This window comes from Condylura cristata, unplaced genomic scaffold (assembly GCF_000260355.1).
Source record: "Condylura cristata isolate star-nosed mole 26May11 unplaced genomic scaffold, ConCri1.0 scaffold00005, whole genome shotgun sequence".
NCBI lineage: Eukaryota > Metazoa > Chordata > Mammalia > Eulipotyphla > Talpidae > Condylura > Condylura cristata.
In genome coordinates, this window is record NW_004567106.1 from 29,779,595 (window position 1) to 29,799,735 (window position 20,141).

The following is a 20,141-nucleotide window of genomic DNA, read 5'->3' on the forward strand; positions in this document are numbered from 1 at the left end:
CTCGGGCGGGCCGCGCCTGGTGATCGGCTCCTTACCAGCTCACCTCTCGCCGCACTTATTTGGAGGTACGGCCCCCTCGCACCTTGGCTCCCCAAGTCCCCGGCCTCCGGCGGGCGGCACGTGCGCCGCTGTCGCGCTTATTTTTACCCTTCTCCTTTTCTCCTTCAGCCTGAGCGCTGGGGATTTGCCGCGCGGCCGGGTGGAGGAAAGTCGCCTCCCGAACCCGGCGCCGCTACTGCTGACCCTGGTGTTTGGGTTTTGAACGCCGCGTGCACGCTCACCTCCCAATAGAGAAAGTCCTGGTTTTCCGCAAGAGGTGAATGGAGCAATTATTGTTTGAAAACAAAACGACGCGACAGTGCTTGTGGCTTTTTATTATCAGGAAGTCTAGAAGATCCGTTGCTTAAATGGGGACTCGCGTGCTGAGCAGTTTTTTAAGGCCAGATCAGTGTGTCTAAAATGAACAAGAGCATTTGAAAGAGGAGGGTACAGTTTAGACTCTCTTGGGCTGACTTAATATAAAACACGAATTCTGAAGTCTGTGTAAATAGTCATGCCCACCTCGTATAGTAGATGAATGTGCTAATGAAAGTGTTATCCTTAACCCCAGTAAACTTTACTTTAGATAATGGCTGATGTGAGTTCTGCTTAATTTGGACAGAGAAAATTGAAAATTTTGAAATTTGAAAGCAACTTAAGGAGAGAAACGATAACTTATTACAGTTCTGCCTACAAGATGCAGTGAAAGCCGTATGTGCTTTTGCAAATCACTGTTTTCTGGGGTTCTGAAAATGTTACTTGTGGAAAGTAGAAAATTTTAATAGCAAAATGTTGGCTTTTATGGAGAAACAGGAGGAAGTGTGCACTTGATTTGAGGAAAATTAATTTGAACGCTTTAGTTGTATGATGATTTACCCACTTAAAAAAGGTTCATAGTAAGTGAATAGAGACACTTCCTTCCACCCTCGTGCTCTCCTAGTTCAAGCAAATAGAAGTTAAACATTCCATATCATTGCATTATATCTGATGATACTAGATAAATATGTAGTTGAGTACACATAGTGAGGATATCATGCCCATTTTTGTGTTCCTTTTACTCATGTTTATAAATGTGAGATATTTGAGTGGGGAGTTGATAAAGGGGAATATTTACGATGTAATTGTTGCAATTGAGCTGTCAGGATGTTCTCTACTATTGGTCACTTTAGCACAAATTAAAAATAGGAATTTTGTTTAGTGTTTTCCATCTTTTTAGTACTTTGCATATTCAGTAAAGAACAATTTAACTACCTTACTTGTAATTTTGCCATGTAAGTAAAAACAGTAAGGTTTCATAAAATGGGGCTGTCTTTCAAGAATCTTGTTTTTCAGAAAAACAGCTAATAGCTGTCCCTATTATAGTTTAATCATAATTAATGCAGATGAAGGTGCTGTTGTCATCACATCAAAGAAAACAAGATAGTAATGTGGGAAGGGGGAATCAGAGCAAGAATACGTTAATTTTTAAAAATATCCTTTTAAAATGAAAACTTGCAGTTAGCACTGTGATTATCAAAGATATTTAAAAGCTTACAAATGAAGGATGAGAAGGGACTTGTCAAATTAATTTATTTTTAAATAACGGATGACTTTATATTAATTTTTTAAAGGGCTGATACAATTTCCTTTAACAAAGGTTTGTGTGCTTTATAGGTTTATTTTCTTAAAATATGTACCATTCAACAATGGGCAATTAGCTGATACCTGTGTTATTCATAGAAAATTAACAAATGACAAAGAATTGCTGAAAGTTGGAGAAGTAAAGCACCTTTTTTCTCATCAGAGTTCTTAGATTTTTATATAGCTTTTTAGTACTTTGGGGCAAAGGGTGGGGGGGAGAGGTTAGATGATTGGGCCAGTAGCAGCATGGTGATACAGGAAGGAACTTGTGGCAGTCTTTTTTTTTTTTTTAAGTGTTTATGCTTGTGAGAGTTGGGTGTAGGCCAGAGAATTGGAGGAGGGGGGAGGGTGAGAGAGAAGAGAGTGGGGATTAGAACAGGTAGATTAACAGAAATACACTGCTGAGGAGAGCAAAAGGCTAGACAGAAGAAGTGCCTCGTGCTGCCTAGCTTGTGCTTGGATGACTACTGATAGCTTCATAGTGCTGAGACTTAACCCCTTGCCAGCTGCAGTCTATCTTAACCTAATCTCTGGAGAGAATTGAGTCCTACTGTCTTGAGGGCTTCTATTGGATGCAGTGAATTAACCTTTGCATTTAGAATGATTTTACTTGTGGATCTTGGAAAATTTAATAGTCACCCATGTAATCTTGTGTGTTTGGTGGCACAGAATAGAAAAACCAGTTCAGGAAAATTGAAAGGGGTTTCCGGAAATAACCTTTTTCTGTTGTATGTTGGGATTACGTCAAAGTGCTAGTAACTTAAAACAGTGTACTTTTAGGCATCTTTAGTAAGATACTAACCTGCATTTCAGTAAATGGGGAAAGAAACTTAGGGGGATGTTTCTCATCATCCTGAAATTTAGGGAGGTATATGGTGAATCTAATTATTTAACAAATATATTTGATAGTTCACATTGACTTTTTTAGTACTTACTATAGTATTAATGCATTCAGTTGCAAACTCTACAAATGTCTGGGCTAATACAAAGTAACTCCACATCAAAATTGAGAAAGAGAATTTTTTTTAAAAAAGATTTATCCATTCATGCATGTAAGAACTGGGGTACAGGCCAGAGGTACAGGGGAGGGGGGAGAATGAGAGGATTCAGTAGAGACAGAGTGGGGAGCAGAACAGGCAGATCTACTGAAATACACTGCTGAGGGGAGCAGCAGACTGGTTAAGAGAGGTCTGCTGCACCATGTGGGTCACTTTCCTGGCTGGGAATGGAACTCATGCAGGTAGCTTCATAGTGCTGTACTTACCTGTTGGAAATGTTTTTGAATCAGTGGAAAATTCGAACATTTTGCGAAACAATTATTTTAATCGTTCTTATTGTTAATCTGTCTCTTCTAATAAGAAAACATGGCATTAGTAAGTTATACAATTATTTTCTTGTGGGCTTGTGTAATTTTATAGAAAAGAAAAACCTGAACAGTAGTACTTTAAAAAAATTTAGATGTCTAGCAAGTCTAAATGTTATTCATTCCATCATAATGATCACATTGAATGAATTTCGTGTTGGCTTTGTGTTTTACTCTTTGGGGCATATATCTTCTGGAAATACACATTTTTATGTTTAGAGACAGAAGATAACCAGAAGAGAAATGCGTAATCTATATATTTCACTTTATAGACATTTCCTAGAATTGTTGTTGGATAATGGAGTATGATTTATTCCATAGGTGAAGTAGGTCTTTCTTGTTTTTGTTAATTCTTTTCAGACTACTAATTAGTACTATTTAAGTGAATCAAAGCTCTCTCTCCCCCCCCCCCCATTTATCAACTTTGATGTAATGGTCTTTAAGGATATAGTATAAGACTTTAAAATATTGGGAATTTTCTGAAGTTCACAAAAGCAATTATTGATAAAATTATCTTTCCTGGCAAGATGGGGGAGATGAATTGAGCTATAAAAATACACCAGTGAATGGAGATTATTTCTGAAGAAATCATGTGGAATTCTCAGATATTCATAATTCTGGGAGTGAAAATGTAAAATGAATTGATCTAAACAAATAACTGGTGGTACTGGATACCTCTTGCTAATTGGCTTGAGCTTATTTGGATGTGGTGTGCCCATGAGTATTTTAGTAGTGTGAGTATAATTTAGGTGCGTCCTGTATTTTAGGAAACATTTCTGCTTATTTTGAAGGAGTGTGGCCTATTTACCAAAATTGAGTATGTGAAGTAAGATTATATTTCTAGGTAGATTTATCTTTCTTAATCTTCCAGATAGATGTGTGTTTTTTAGTGTTAATCATCATTAATTAGCCACTGTTGAAATGTTCTTAGTCATTTCTTTTTAAGTGCCTAAATGTTTGAATTGTGGTTAATTTATATCCTGTTATTTATGTTTTTTAATCAATTGAATATCTTTATGGGGAGTGGCAGAAGAGAAGTATCTGTTGCCAAAGTATAATGATATTTTTTAACCCACATCCCTGCTAGGCTTTCTCCTTACCCTCCAAAAAAGAAACAAAAACAGCAAGAATTCAATTTTGGTGGTTAATGTTTCTCACTTGTAATATCACTATATGAAATACCTTGTATGGTATGCTTGTGTAGTGTCTAAGTGTGGCCCCAGTCATGGAAATTTCTAGTTTGGGAATATTTTAAAGTTTTCTTGACTGCAGGGTGGAAGATGGGCTGGAGTTAGCAGTGGCTTATGTTGTGCTGGGTAGCATCTGATCTGAGAGCTGCCTCTTCTAAATACCTGACCAAGGTACTTTAGATACTTTGCAAAGTCAGTAACAAGTTTGTTGTTTGACTAACTGGTAATGTCTCCAGCAAGTCATCCTACTCCTCCAATTTCATTGCTCTACTGAGTAACTAAGTAGTTTTACTTGTTTTGGGGCTACTTACATCATTAATTTGATACCAGTTTTCCCCTATAATTTCCCCCATAATTATCACTATCTTGTGTTATATTTACTTGGTATATATACAATGGGTATATTAACAAATGGATTAGAAGTATACAAACTCCGTAGCTTGGTTCTTTATAAATGTTTTAATTTCTTGTATATTGGACTAGCATTAACTAACGAGTTGCTTGTTTCACACTTATTTAAGTGTTTAGAAATTGGGGAAATTATGTCCTTTGTGTCAACAAAGGGTTTGGAAATAGCTTAAATTGTGAATATATTCTTTTTTTTTTTTTTGCAGTTTATGAAAAGAATTACTACATAGTTAGCTACCCAGAGGAACCCATAATCTTAGTTTCTTTGGGTCAGGAGTCTGAGCATAAGTTAATTCTCTGCAGGCTTGCAGTCAGAAGTATTGACCATACTGTCTAGAATAAGCTGAAGAAGGATCTGCTTCTAAGCTTCCTAGGTGGTTGGCTGAATTTACTTCATAGTTATTCACCTTCAGGCAGTCTGCTTCTTCAAAGCCAGCAAAGAAGAGTGCTACCCTGCTAGTAATTATGTACATGTAATCATATACAGTGCATGTAATCATATACAGTACAGGTAATCATATACAGTACATGTAATCATATACAGTACAGGTAATCATATACAGTTCATCGCCTGCCTTTGCTGCACTCCATGGTGAGAATCAAAGTTTTATGTCCTGCTCACAGTTGAGTGGAGGGGAATGGAGGTGGAGTGTCACAACAGTGTAAATATCAAGGGCAGGGGTCATGTGTGGCCACCCTAAAGGCTGTCTGCCACATTGATTACAGGTTGGTTGGCTTGCTAAACATATGACTATTTTAACTTGTTTTTAAACTCTTTTTTTACTCACTTTGGATAAAGTTGTAATATTGCTTATAGTTTATGTTGCTTTAAGAAACATGACTTGAACCCTTATAGGGGCTTGTCAGGTATGGTACTTGCTGGTATAAGCATGGGACTCTTCTCTGGTCTTGCTCAACTCAGTTGAATTTTAGAGATGGACAAATGTGATTATATTACACTGCACCAAATGTTATAATAGGAATATTAGCAAAATGCTTGGTGAGCTCTTACTGTCTAGGGCAGCCAGAAATTTCTTTACAAAGGAAGGTAACATTTGAACTGTTTTTGAGGGATTTAAAGGCTTTATACATGAAAGACACCTCAGACGAAAGAAGAATGTAAGAACCCCGTACATAATTCATTCCTCTCCCCATGTTAGGAGAAGAAAATGGTAATAGGAAGATAAGTTAGAACTCTTAGAATATAATTGCTAAAAGATATCTGAAGTTAAAATCATGGCATTGGTGAGGGAGAGGAAAAGTTAGTTTTATTGAGATTTCTAAGGTATGACTGACAGGATTGACAAATTGCATGCATTCTTATGCCATTGATCAGTATTAAAAATAAGGAAAGAGAAAGTTCTGAGGAAATGATAAAATGTTCTTTCACCCTGATAAATTTGGAGTAACTGTAGAATTTCCATTTAGAATATCCGTTAAGCAGTTGGAAATTTAGGAAATTAGCAGTCTTTAGTAACATTAGAGACAGTACAAAAAATTGAGAAATCATCACTTTGCAGATAAGTGAAGTCAGAAAGCAGATACAGATTGTGAATGATGAATATAGACTGAAGTATGAGCCTGGAATTCTGAGGAGCCAAAAATTTAAGAGACTGGCAGCCCCAAAATTTAAGAGACTGGCAGCTTAGGCTCGTGATTAAATTGAATCACAAGAAAAGCAGTTGTTTCAAATAAATTTTTATTATAAAATTAATACATGTTCATCAGAGAAAATGACAATACATAAAGTATTTCTAACCTTACTGTGAGAAATAATAGAACAAACTATGTTTATTTATATATAAATATACGTATACTTATATTAACAAAATTTGCAACATTCTGTATATTCTTTTTATTTTTAAAACCTTTTTATGTTCTAATACAATAATTAAAAATTGCAAATTTTGGGCCCTCCCTGGTGACGCAGTGGGTTAAAGCACAGCACTGAGAAGTTAAAGCCACTTCAGCATGAGTTCCATCCCTGCAATGGAGGCCTGCAATGGAGGTGATGCACAGGGTATGGCAGACCTCTCCTGACCTGCCTGCTGCTCCCCTCAGCAGTGTTTTTCATCATTAGGCCTGTCCTGCTCCCCACTCTGTCTCTGGTGAATCCTCTCACCGCCTCTGCACCTCTGGGTTGTACCCCAGTTCTGTATGCATAAATAAATAAATCTTTAAAAAGAAATTACAGATTTTCCTTCAAGAATTGCCTTAGCTGAATCCCACACATGTTAGAGTATTTTGTTAATATTCAGTTAAAATAATTTCTAATTTCCCTTGTGATTTCTTCTTTGATCCATTGGTTATATATTCTTTGATATTCTATTTACACTTCATCAGTTTCTTTCTTCACATTTTTGTGCAACATGGTTTTATTTGCTACCCAGTATTTCAGTATTCACCTAATAATTCTTTGAGAGCCAAACTTGCCATGCACCCATGTTTTCATGGGTCCTAGAGTAGTACTACTTGGGGGAGAGACTTTTGATATTTTTTTTAACTGAGCATTTGTTTTAAAATATGGTTTTAACGTGTTAGGGTAGTAAATCTATTTGTAGTGTTCTTACTGGCCTTTTGTTATTTGTGTTAACCAGAAGTATTGCGTTGGGGTCAGAGAATTCCAAAATTCTTCGAGTTGCAAATTATAGAAACACAACTTAATAAAGCACTAACTGAAAAAGCAATATATTCTCTCTAGTATAGTAGCTCACAGACTTGAAGGAGAAAGTGCTAGAAACTTGGGTCTCTAGCTGAAATTCAGCCATTCTGTAAATTTCATATACCCTGTTTTCTCATCTAATTTTATTATCCTCTGTTGAAAATAGACCTTATTTAAGCTTGCAAGCCACAGTACTTTCACCCACTTGTGATCTGAGAGGTTTGAAGGGAGTTTTCTGTATACCTCCACTAGGTTGTGATGAGCTCATTTTGTCAAGTGCCCATACATTTAGTCACTAAAGGAAAGGAGTTGGAATTCTGTGAATATGTAGGCTGTTTTGTTACTACTGTTAAGAGCTTGGGTTGTCCAGTCAGGGTGCCTGGGTTGAATCTAGCCATCCATGTGACCTTAAGCAAGTTACTAAAGCCCTCTGTACCTCATCTCTAAAATCAAGATAAAAAATACTTGCTATTTAAGGAGTATAATGGACCAGGCGAGAAAATAATAATAATAATGAACATCTGTATACCAGAAACATTTTGTGGGGGTGGAGTGGGGGGTGGGATCAAAAACAGTTGGGGGAGGGAAATGCACTGGGCTATGGTGATGGCACAGGGTGATTTGGTGCTGGGAAACCCAAGGGGATTACAACTGAGATGAAAAAAGGCACAAAATGATGTAAACATAAGCTATTATATTGTTATAAAAATTAAAAAAAAAACTTGCTATTTGAGGGGTAATCTCCCATTTCTTTGGTTGCCTATGTTTACCTTTTGATACACACCATTGTTTTTGTTGGAACACGATTTCCTTGTAATTAGAAGGCACATGTGTAAAGTAAAAATACAATTTTTATTTCAGTGTCCAATGTGAAATATTTCTCCCCTCCCTCTTGATTGATAATTAGGCTTGATAGAGAATTCTTGACTGGAAATTGTTTTCCTCAGAGTTTTAAATGTGTTGCTCTCTTGTTTTCTGGTTTCTGGTATTGCTGTCAAGCACTCTGATACTATAATTTTTTTATCCTTTTAGGGTATTTTTTCACCATTGGGTTATAACAATCATTATTTCTTTATATGTCTTGGGATGGGTCTGTTTCATCCACTGCACTGCCTATGTCATAGACCCTTTCAAACTACTCTCATTTTGGGTCATTTTTGAAGTATTCTATGAGTTTTTTCCTCTACAATTTTCTTTACTCATTAGATATTAAGCAGTTAGAAGGATCACTTAAGAGTGAGCCATACATTACCCACTTGTGGGTATGTTATCTTTCTCTAAGAATATTAATATAGTCTTTATTTATGTTTCTGATTACTTAATTTCTTCCCAGTTGTTTTTTACTTTCTTTGCTTTTACTCTTTTCTTAGGTGCTTTGTCAAGTGGCTAGTGATCTTTGCCTGATTACTCATACTTCTAAGTGAGGGACTAAAAGACTGCTATGAAGCTCTCTGTGCATATAGGGTAATCTGCTGGGCTCTTTTCATAGAAATGTTAAATTATTTTGTTCTAGTCATGATTTCAGGAATGGAACTTCTCTTTCTTGCCTGGAGGACATCTTTTTTGATACCAGTGTACTTTGAGCAGAATGAGAAGAAAAGTAGGAGTCTTAACACACATTTTGATATATTTTTTTTTGAAGATTCGTTCATTTATACATACAGAACTGGGGTATAGGCCAGAGGTGCAGGGGACAAGAGGACTCATCAGAGACAGACTGGGGAGCAGAACAGATTGACTGACTGAAATACACTGCTGAGGAAAGGGAGCAGCGGGCAAGACAGGAGAGGTCTTCCATACCGTGGGGGTCACCTCCCTGTCTAGGCATCAAACCCACTCTGCAGTGACTGCAATAGCTTTGTAGTGCTGTACTTTAACCCATTGTGCCACCAGGGAGGGCCCATTTTGATATTTTTCATTTTCTCTTTACATTCAGAAGCTGTAGGTACCTCTGCTTTCAGCTATTCCTATTGCCCCCAAATCCAAAAATGTTATCCTTTAATCTAACAGACCTTTAATCTATTTGAGAGTTGGGGAGAAACATTTGCTTTCTTTCTTGAAGTTAAGGACAAATGAGTTCTAACTTTATCTTATACAGACTTGCAGTGAAATCTTCCTTTTTTAGTCCTCACCTAGTGCCTGCCAATTTTTGTCTTTGATGCAAATCATGTTTTCTACTATTTCTACAGTGAAAGTTACCACTCATTTTCTTCTATAGTTTGGTGGTTCCTCCCCTCCCATTTTCTCTATCCTTTTGTAGGCTTACTACCTTTAACAATATATTTTTCTGATTTTAGTAGGATGTTTGTGTAGGGATGATCTGGGCTGATAAATTGTTTGTTTGTAATTGGAAATCCTTTTTTAAAATAGTCTATGAATCTATTTTCCCAAAATTTTGATAATTGAGATAAAAATAAAATGAAGGTTACTTTTAGTCATCTTCTAGTGATCCCACTCCTATTTCTCTATCCAGTTATAACTCTTACAGTGGTTTGTATGTATGCTTTCTAACTTTTTAGTAAAATAATTACATGCTTATAAATACATAGAGAAAAGTAGCTTCATTTTATATGACTTTGCATTGGAGGCTGTTGTCAAGAATGAAATTATGGTATACTCTTCTGAAACCTACTCATTTCTCTTTAATGTGTGTTTAGATTTTATTCCATAGGAGGACTTGTAAATTAAATCTCTCCTTTTTGGCAATTAAGTTTGTACCATTTCTTAAGTGTTTATACCATAATGTACCTAAGTTATAAACGAGCATTTAGAATGTTTCTATTTTTCTAATGTGCTAGAAAATAACTTCATGAATAATTTTCTGTACAAATATACAGAATTTCCCAGGATGGATACTATTTTGACACCTACTACAATTCAGTACTAACACTAGCCTCCTGGAATTAGTGTCAGACTCCACAGGTTCAAGAGCACCTTCCAAAGAAGACTTCTCTCACTTAAGATGTCAGTCACACTTTGAGGATCAACTGACTATAAAATGATCCCTCAAATTGGATAGCATATTGGAGCAGTTCATGGCCATAGGAAAATACTATACATAGGTTTGCATTTTTGTTATGAAAGGTGTAAATTATGAAGTTATATGAAGAAACTCAGCAAGTGCTAGGTCTGAGAGGATCCTCAACATAGAGTTTCCCTGCCTTCTTCTTGTGGAATCAGACTGCATCACCTTCTGACACAATAACTTGCTCACTAGCTGGAAACTCCTCAGAGACTAGCTGTACAGATTTCTATTTTTTTTTTTTTTTACCCTCTAGTGTACTTTAATTTGGGTTTTACTATATATAGAGATGGTTGATTATAATTTGGTCATGTGATAAACTCTGCATCCAACTCCCGTTCTTCCTCAGGTTGACCTGGCTCAAAAGTCCCCCAGCCCTCTGCTGACATGGTTGGCCTTTATGGTGATTATGTCTGTTGACCTCCGCCCTCATAATCTCCTTACCAAAACATACAGACTTGATCCAAGGGGTTCATGAGTAATGAAGACACTCCTTTCATTATAGAAATTCCAAAGGTTTTAGAAGCTCTGTGCCAGGAATCAGGCACACTGGCCAGACAAATTCTTTATTAAAGACCATATTCCTACAAGAATTTTCTGGCTTAATGGTATACCCACTTTAATTTAGGTATTAAAATTTCTCTCCAAAGACATTACCCATTTATTCTCCTTAAATATTACATTAAAATACTGTTTCATAACTTTGCTGATAATGGATGTTATTCTTTAACTTCATTTGCTTCGTGAAAATTTTGATTTGCATTACTCATTGCTAGTGAAAAATGAGAGTTTTCCATGTATTTATTAGCTATGTATAATTTCTTCATTGAGTTGGTATTTCATTGATTTTGCCCATTTTTATCTTGGATTCATTTTATATTGATTTATAATTCATTATAAATTCTGCAAATTACTCCTTGGTTTATATGTTTTTAGGTAGTTCTTCCTAGGTTATTGATTTATAAAATAGACTTTATGAGTTATATATCAATTCTAGTAGTGTAGGGTTGTAAATTTAAAGTATTAAGGTGTTAAAGTCTGTTGCAGGCCCTCCCTGGTGGCGCAGTGGGTTAAAGCACAGCACTAAGAAGCTAAAGCCACTTCAGCATGAGTTCAGTCCCCGCCCTGGAGATGACGCATATAGCATGACAGACCTCTCCTGACTAATTCACTATTCTCCTCAGCAGTGTACTTCGTTGATTTGCCTGTTCTGCTCACTACTCTGCCTCTGGTAAATTCTCTCACCATCTCTGTGCCTCTGGCCTGTACCCCAGTTCTGTATGCATAAATAAATAAACCTTAAAAAAAAAAAGCCTGTTGCTTCTTATAAATAAATAAAGAGCCTTTATTAGTGGCAAGGGTGGTTTTTTTGTTGTTTGCTTTTTATTTATCTAATATATATTGATCTAATTTCATAAGAATTTATGTAAATGCTGCTCTTTGTAACATTTTTTATATTAAAGTCTTTATTTTCAAAGCAGTTAGTTTGTTGGAGTTAATCTTTTAGCCATTTTTTATTGAGGTAACATTTGTATACAACACTGTGTATGATTCAGAGGTGTAGGTTCACACTTTTCCATATGTATACTACATTCACACTACCAAGGCATCCATAGTCCCTTCGATGTCCTCCATTCTTTGTCCCCAGTACCAGCCTTCCCTTCTGTTAGCCTCATCTTCAACCAGATTTCTAGGGTTTTCATTTGCCTTGTTTTTTGTTTTGTTTCTTTGTATTCTACATAGAGTGAAATTATTGTTTTTCTTCTGACTTACTTTGCTTAGCATTAGCCTCACCAATTCCATCCAGGCTGTTGCCAGTAGCAAGACTTATCTCTCTTAGTAGCTGAGTATTGTTTGTATTGCACACATTACAATACTCAGCTACACATATGTATATATACATATATATGCACACATTCAATACTCAGTTATACATATGTATATATATATATATATATATACACACACACACACACACACACATACCACATCTTCTTGTGCACTTAGGCTGTTTGCATAGCTTGGCTACAGTAAATAGTGATGCAGTGAAATAGAAGTATGTGTATCTCTTTGAATTAGAGTTTTTGCACTTTTTGAGTAGATACCTAGGACTGTAATTGCTGGATTATATAGCACATCGTCTTTAAATGTTTTGAAAAACTGCATAGTATTTCCATAGCGGCTGGACAGGTCCAGTAGATGGTTTCTTTTTTTCCACATCTTCAGCATTAATTATTATTGGTGTTTTTTTTTTTAAACCTCACAGGTGAGAAGTGGTATCCTATTATGGTTTTGATTTATATACCCAGGCTCATAGATGATTCGTTTTTCATGTACTTAATGGCCATCTCTGTATGTCTTTGAAGTGGTACTATTTAGTTCTTTCGTACAGGTTTTAACTGGGTTATTTTCTTTTTGTTGAGTTTTATGAATTCTTTGTAGATCTTGGATATTATCCCCTAGTTGGATGTATGCTATATAAATATTTTTTCCCATGTTAGGATGTCTTTGTTTTAGAGTTAGTTTCTTTCACTGTACAGTTTTTTAGTTGGATGTAGTCCAAGTTTACAATTTTTTTACCTTTTATTTTTTTTTTACTTTATAACAGTTTATTTTTACATTATTTTGTACATTTTTTTTTCCATCTCAATCCAAGTTTACAATTTTTTAACAAAATTCCCTTAGTCATAGACATTCTTTCTTTAATGAGGTAACATTTGTTTGTAGGACTATATGATTTAGGGCACTTAGGTTTACACCTTCTCAAATGTACCAGTTTATTTTTGATTTTGTTTCCTTTGTTGTTAGTGTCAGGTTCCAGAGACATCACTGGGACCAGTGTTATGGAATGTTATGCCTATGTTTTCTTCTATGTATTTTATTGCTTTTAGTTCTTAGCTCCTAAATCCATTTGTGTTAATTTTTGTGTATGGTGTGAGATAGTGGTCTAGTTTTATTATTTTGCATGTATGACTGGCCAGTTTTCTCAACACTACTTGTTGAAGAGATTTTATCTTATTTTCTCTTTGCTCCTTTATCATATAGATTAACAGTCTATGAAGGTGTGGGCTTAATACTATGCTCTTAGTTCTAATTCCATTAGTTTGTCTTTATCCCAATGCCATACTACGTTGGCCATAGCTTTATGGCATAGTTTGTTGTCTGATAGTATGGTATCCTTTTTTGTCATAATTTTTTGGCTTTTTGGGTTATTTGTGCTTTTTTTTTTTCTATTTATTGAAAAGTGCCATTGTAAGTTGGGTGTGGATTGTACAAAATCTGTATTTTGCTGTTGGTAATATGACCATTTTAGCAATTTAAAATCTTCCCACCTGTGAACAGGTACTATCTTTCAATTTCGTTTAACAATCTTTTCTATTTTCTGTTAACAATGACCTATATTTTTCATTGCACATATTCTTCACCTCCTTTGTTAAATTTATTCCTAAGTATATAGATCTTTTTGATGGAATAATCAATGGAATTTCTTGATTTGTTTCTGTCCTATTTCATTATTTGCATGTAGGAAATCAACTGATTTTTATAGCTTCTGCAGCCTGCTCCATTACTTTACTGATTTATTGTTTCTGGTAGATTTTTAGTGGGTTCCTTAGAATTTTCGATGTGTATTAATTTGCAAATAGTAGTAGTTTTACTTTTCTTCCTTCTCTAATTGCTCTGATTAGAATTCTCAATACTGTATTGAAAAGTAGTGGTGAAAAGGAACAGCCTTGTTTTATACCTGATCTTAGAGGAAACAGTTTCTCACCAGTAAGTATGTTAGCTGTGGATTTGTCATCTTGGTCTTTTATTATGTTTATGTATGTTGTTTTTTGATTCAGTCTTGGAGGGTGTATTCTCTGAGAAATTTTGTTTTTTCCTATTACGCTATTTATTGGTATATAGGTGTTAATAGTATGGTATTATACTCTGAATTATCTGCTTTAATTTCTGTCATTTCTGATTTTCCTTATTAGAGTTTTCTCCCTTTATTTCTTGTTAACCTAACTAGAAGTTTGTTTACTTATTTTTCCCCAAAGAATTGTCTTTTGGTTATTGGTTTTTTGACTCCACTTGATTTTTTTTAATTCAAGTTTTTTTTTTTTTTAAGATTTATTTATTTATGAATACAGAACTGAGGTACAGCCAGAGGCTCAGGAGAGGAGAAAAGATTCACCAAAGACAGAGTGGGGAGCAGAACAGGTAGATTGATGAAGTACACTGCTGAGGGGAGCAGGGGGCAAATCAGGAGAATCAAGAGAGGTCTGCCGCCATATGGATCACCTCCGGGGAAGGTGGGAATCGAACTCATGCGGAAGTGGCTTTAGCTTCTTAGTGCTGTGCTTTAACCCACTGCTCCACCAGATCTTTAAATTTCATTTATTTCTGCTATAATTTTAAGAAGTTTCCTTTTTTTTTTTGTTCTTTTCTAGTTCTTTAAGGTATAATAGAATATTTACTTGATGTAATTCTTGTTTCTTGATGTAGGCCCACATTGTAGCGAGAATCCATTTCCTTACATTTTTCTGCTTCCAGTACAACTAAGAATATACAAAGTGCTTAATGTAAGATGTATAGTAAAAGGCTTGAGTATGCAAGTATTTAAAATGAAAGTGAAAATAATTTAAAACTAACACTTACATTTGTCCCTGCATTGTTTTTTCCTTATCAGTTTGGCAAAGTCTGGGGATGATATTGAATGTTTTATGTGGCAGCTACTGTGGTAAAGTGAATCATAGCAATAGATTTATTTGTAGATTGTCAATTCTTAAGAATAGTATTTAGGGAACTTTGCTTTTATGATCAATTTGTCCAAGTATGAAGGAAATTTCAGTTGTCAAAGGAATGTAGAAAAGTGATTGAACAAAAAAAATTTTTTTAAAGATTTATTTATTTATGCATACAGGGCTGGGGTACAGGGAAGAGGTGCAGGGGCAGTGAGAGGATTCACCAGAGTCAGAGTGGGGAGCAGAACAGGGAGATGGGCAAAGAACCCTGCTGAGTGGAGCAGTGGGGGGACAGGAGAGGCCTGCCGCACCATGTTGGTCACCTCTGGACCATGTTGGTCACCTCCAGGATTTAGGGATTGAACTCACACTTGGAGTGCTGCATTTAACCCTCTGTGCCACCAGGGAGGGCCCCTCCAAATCTTTTTTTTTTTTAAATTAAGTAGGCAGTAGCTAAATGTGGTTATAGTTTTCTTTCTGTGTTTTTTTATTTTATGAGTCCAGGAAGTCCAGGTGAGTAAAAAATCATAGTAAGCTTTATGTACATTATGACTGTAATCCAAAATAAAACCGCAAACTAAAGGGAACTCCAACTGTCTACAAGCGGAACCAGAAAAGGGAGTTTTTGAGACTGTTCTGCCAGTGAGACAGAGTCTACCAAGTCTTTGAATATGGAATTTTTATTCACCAGAGAGCTCAAGAAAAGGATCTACTCCCATTGATAGCCTTCCAGATCTAGCTGCATGAACGGAAGAAAGTGACTATAATGGCTGCACCTAGGCCTGGGACTTCATTATTTATGGAAGGCAATAGTTAAAATCCATGTAAAGGGGCTTGACTAAAATCCCTCAAATTGATCTTGTGGTATGGTCTGCTGTATTCTTTTTTGATACATTTACTGTTTTTTTTGAAGGTCACTGGGTATTGTGACTTTGAGGTCAGTAAAACTAACTTTATAGACTTGTATTTCATTTTCTTGGGCTTTGATTTCCAAGATTGACTAAAGACTAAGGAGGCTTATTTTCTTTTTTGGGATTTGAATATATTACTACAGGCAAAATCCCATAATTATAAGCTCCACAAAAGGTAATTAAATATATTGTACAAGAAATGATTGTATCAGCAACCTAGAAAGAGAAGTGTTCTCTTGTAGACTAGCACACTAAAGGGAGTCATAATGAAACTTTTAGAAAGGGATGTGCTGGTGCTTGCTCAGAGAAGGAGGCAGTTTCACATTTCTTAGGGTGTGGAGAACTGGTTTTGTAAGCATCACTCCTTGATTTTCTGAAAGCAATCTTCTCTGTCTGAGATTCAGACTTTAGAAGTCAAGAAATCTGACAGGCTTATTGTCCAGAACTTAAAGATTGTTGAGGACCATTATTAAGCTTCATTCTTGTTTTTGCTATGTATATGAGATTTTTTTTTAAAAAGTAGTTTTATACATAACGAATACTAATATTCTTTGTACTGTGTTTGAGAAAGTGATAGTGCAAGCAGAAGCAGCCCAGGTATTCATTGTTAGTCTTTTAGCTGGCTTTAAAATTTAGCATTGAGGAAATTTCAGCTGTTCTGTTACTGTCTCTATATTTAACCTTTACTTGTTGCTTTACTTACTGAGTAACCCCCCCTTTCCCATTTCCCTCCCCCCAAAAAGCAATACTTGCTCTAATAGTTTTGGTAAACTTTTGGTATAGGGAAATGCAAAGGTGAAAAATACTTTCCTTCAAAAAGTGCATAGTCTTGTGGGTAGAGAATTTAGGGACACATAATTATAATCTAAAAATGGTATAAGTTTTGTTTTGTAATTTTGTTACCAAATTAGTGTATGTGTTCATAAAAGAAAAAGACCAGAAGGTAATATACATGAGTTAAACTTTCTAGTCCTAGTAGGAATACTAGTGTTCTGTGTTTTCCTTATTCCTTGCTGTATATTTTCTATACCGTCTGCAAGCAGAAGAAATGATAGTAATCGTATCATCACAATTCTTATTGTTACTGCTCTTTACCATCTTTACTCATGACTCTAGGTATATGCCTTGAGCCTTCAAGCCCCAAGGAGCAAAATCTGTTTTGGACAGAATGCCTCATCGCGAGTTTGTAAATCTGTACACTGGTTTTGTAAGCATCCCTGGAAGGAAGAATTTTGTAACCAAACAAGTTTGACATAACATCCAAAATTATAATAAAATAAAAATTATCTGAAAATACACTCCCTACTTCTGTTTTCAGTAAAACTAAGAACATCCAAAAGTGTGTAATAGTGATAGATGGTACAATGCTTGACACTTTGATGCTTTGGTATAAAAGTTAGTGTATCTCTTTATACCTACAATGTGCATACCAATTCTTTTTAAATCACATCAACACATGGCCCGATAACTAATCTGATGTTTTATCTTCTGAACTATTGTGCTATCCAGGGATATGATAATATACACAAGCACACACGGGGATTTTTGTGATCATTGTACAAAAATGAGATTACTTGATAATGGATACTTGTCTGTATCTTGCTTTTTCTTACTGAAAACATGGTAAAAATTCATTAAGTAACGTATACTTGAAATGTTTACAGCTACATGATCCTCTGTGGTAGGGATGTTGGACAAATGACCTAACTGGTTTTGTTGGTTGTCATTTTTTGCTACTGCAAACAAATAAAAATGTATGTTACATGTTTTTAATGTATTAATGCTGTTATCCCTAGGATAAATTACTAGGTGGGAATTACTTAATCAAAGGGTAATTTAAAAAATCACTTTTATTATGAAACATTTTAGAGATACAAAAATATGTGCAGCACATTCATTTTCTAAAGATTTACTTATACATACAAGAACTGGGGTACAGGCCATAGTGATAGTGAGTGGATTTACCAGAGACAAAATGGGGAGCAGGACAGGCGGATCTACTGAGATACACTGCTGAGGGGAGCAGCGGGCTGGTCAGGAAAGTTCTCCCATGCCATGTGTGTCACCTCCCTGGCCAGGGATCAAATTCATGCTGCACTGGCTGTGCATTAATACATTAAAACTATTAGAGCAAGTATCGCTCCATAGCGCTGCACCCCAAACCCATTGCACTACCAGGGAGGGCCCCAACATACACATTTTAACACTAATAAAGTGAATCTTCCTTGTCACCATCTGTGTTGAGAAATAGAACATTCATGGCTTATTACAAGCTCCCTCTGTGCCTTTCACTCACATTGTCCTGGCCATGGGATAACCACTATTTTCCTTACCTTTCTTTTCAGCTTTACTACTCAAGAGAGGCATCAACTAAACAAAAAACATCCTCAAGTAATTGGCTTGGGTTTGAATATCATGCAAAGAGTCATTCCGAATATATGACATTGTTTATACATTTTATCTATGTTACTGTCTGTAGTTGTAGCTTACTCATTTTCATCTATACATCATACTGCGTTACATGAATACCACAGTTTATTCATTTTTATTTAATTGGTGTTTTTAACAGTTTTGCTTTTTTTTTTCCAGTTTGCTTTATTTATTTATTTATTCATATAGCACTAGGGTACAGGCCAGAGATGCGGAAGGTGAGAGGATTCACCAGAGTGGGGAGCAGAACAGGCAGATTGATGAAGTACACTGCTGAGAGGAGCAGCAGGCGGGTCAGGAGAGGTTTGCCTCGCCATGTGGATCTCCTCCGGGGCAGGTGGGAATCGAACTTACGCGAAAGTGGCTCAAGCTTCTTAGTGCAGTGCTTTAACCCGCTGTGCCACCAGGGAGGGCCCTCAGTTTGCTTTTTTATGAATAATTCTATTTCAGAAGCTGACTGAAAACCCAGTTTTTCCCCAGTTTGTACTGAGAGGGTTCTCCCACCCTCTCAGTAGACTTAAGGTGCCCATTGCAAGCTCAGTTTATGATTTGTGCTACTGATTTACTGATTATAAATTTGTGGTTACCAGGAGACCCACTTCGGGTTCCATTAGCTTTCTAGAATGGCACACACCACTCAGAAAACATTCACTCACTAGATCACCCACCTGTTATAATGGATACTAAAGGATATGAATCATCAGCCATATGGAAGAGATTCTTAGGGAGAGGTATGGGGAAAAGATAGAAAACTTCCACATTGTCTAGTTGCACACTATTCTATCTCTGGTTTATTTGTGTTCACTAATCTTGTCAGTGCTCCAAAATCCCTTTCGCTTGGACTTTTTTGGTGACTTTATTATATAGCTACTAAAGATTAAATCACTGACCATTAGTAACTGAACTCCAAGCCCCCTTCCCTTCCAGGAAATCAGGGAGTGTAACTGAAAAGTCCCTCACTCTATTCCACTTTGGTTTCCCTGACCATTAACCCCATTCTTAGTTGCTTCCCAAAAGTTACCTTCATTAACATGACATAATCTCTATAACATAACTGATATTCTCAACAGTTATGAAATTCCAAGGGGAGCTGTCAGCCAGGAACTGTAGGTGAGGATACAAATATGTATGAGGAATATATTTTTTTAGTCATCTGAATGACTAAATACATGTATTATACATCAGTAAATTACATCTCAGATATAATTTTAGGAATATTAAAAAACATTGACATTTTAAAATATACTCTTGCAAATGTGCCCAATAGAATTTAAGTATAAATACCTTGGTGTTTTGAGATTTGCCAGCATCCTTTAAAACAAATTTTACTTGTTCTTTTTTGCCTTAAAATAATTTCCGCTCACAGAAGCATTCTTTATGTTTAAAAATCCTTAGTGGCCACTTTGTTATACTCATGTGTGAGTACATAATTGTAAATAAAATTTCATGTATTTTAAATATACTTTAAAGTCCATTAAAAGGTTTATATTACTATTAGGCTTAGATATTAAACATTTATTACAGTTTCTGATAATACACAGCTGATCAAAATAGCATTGAAATTATAAAAATTTATAGTATAAATTTATTTTATTGGAAATGTGTTAATAAGATGGATTTAGGATGGGGTGCTAATTTTAGGCTTTGATTATAAGTAACTTTCAGATATTTATTTGGCGCCAGCGGTTTAACATTGTGGTAGAATGCTTCCTTATCAGATTTGAAGTAGATGACAGGTGTGGATTTCTTCTGTTAAGTCAGAGAAATGG

General features: G+C 35.8%; 1 protein-coding gene across 1 annotated transcript in view; it reads left to right on the plus strand.

Annotated features, from left to right (window-relative positions):
- Positions 1-20,141, plus strand: part of ZNRF2 (zinc and ring finger 2, E3 ubiquitin protein ligase) — an 85,246-nt gene that overhangs the window by 487 nt on the left and 64,618 nt on the right. Inside the window, exon 2 of the mRNA XM_004677139.2 lies at positions 8-65. Within this exon, the coding sequence (XP_004677196.1) occupies positions 8-65 (58 nt within the window). The remainder of the gene's footprint in view (positions 1-7; positions 66-20,141) is intronic.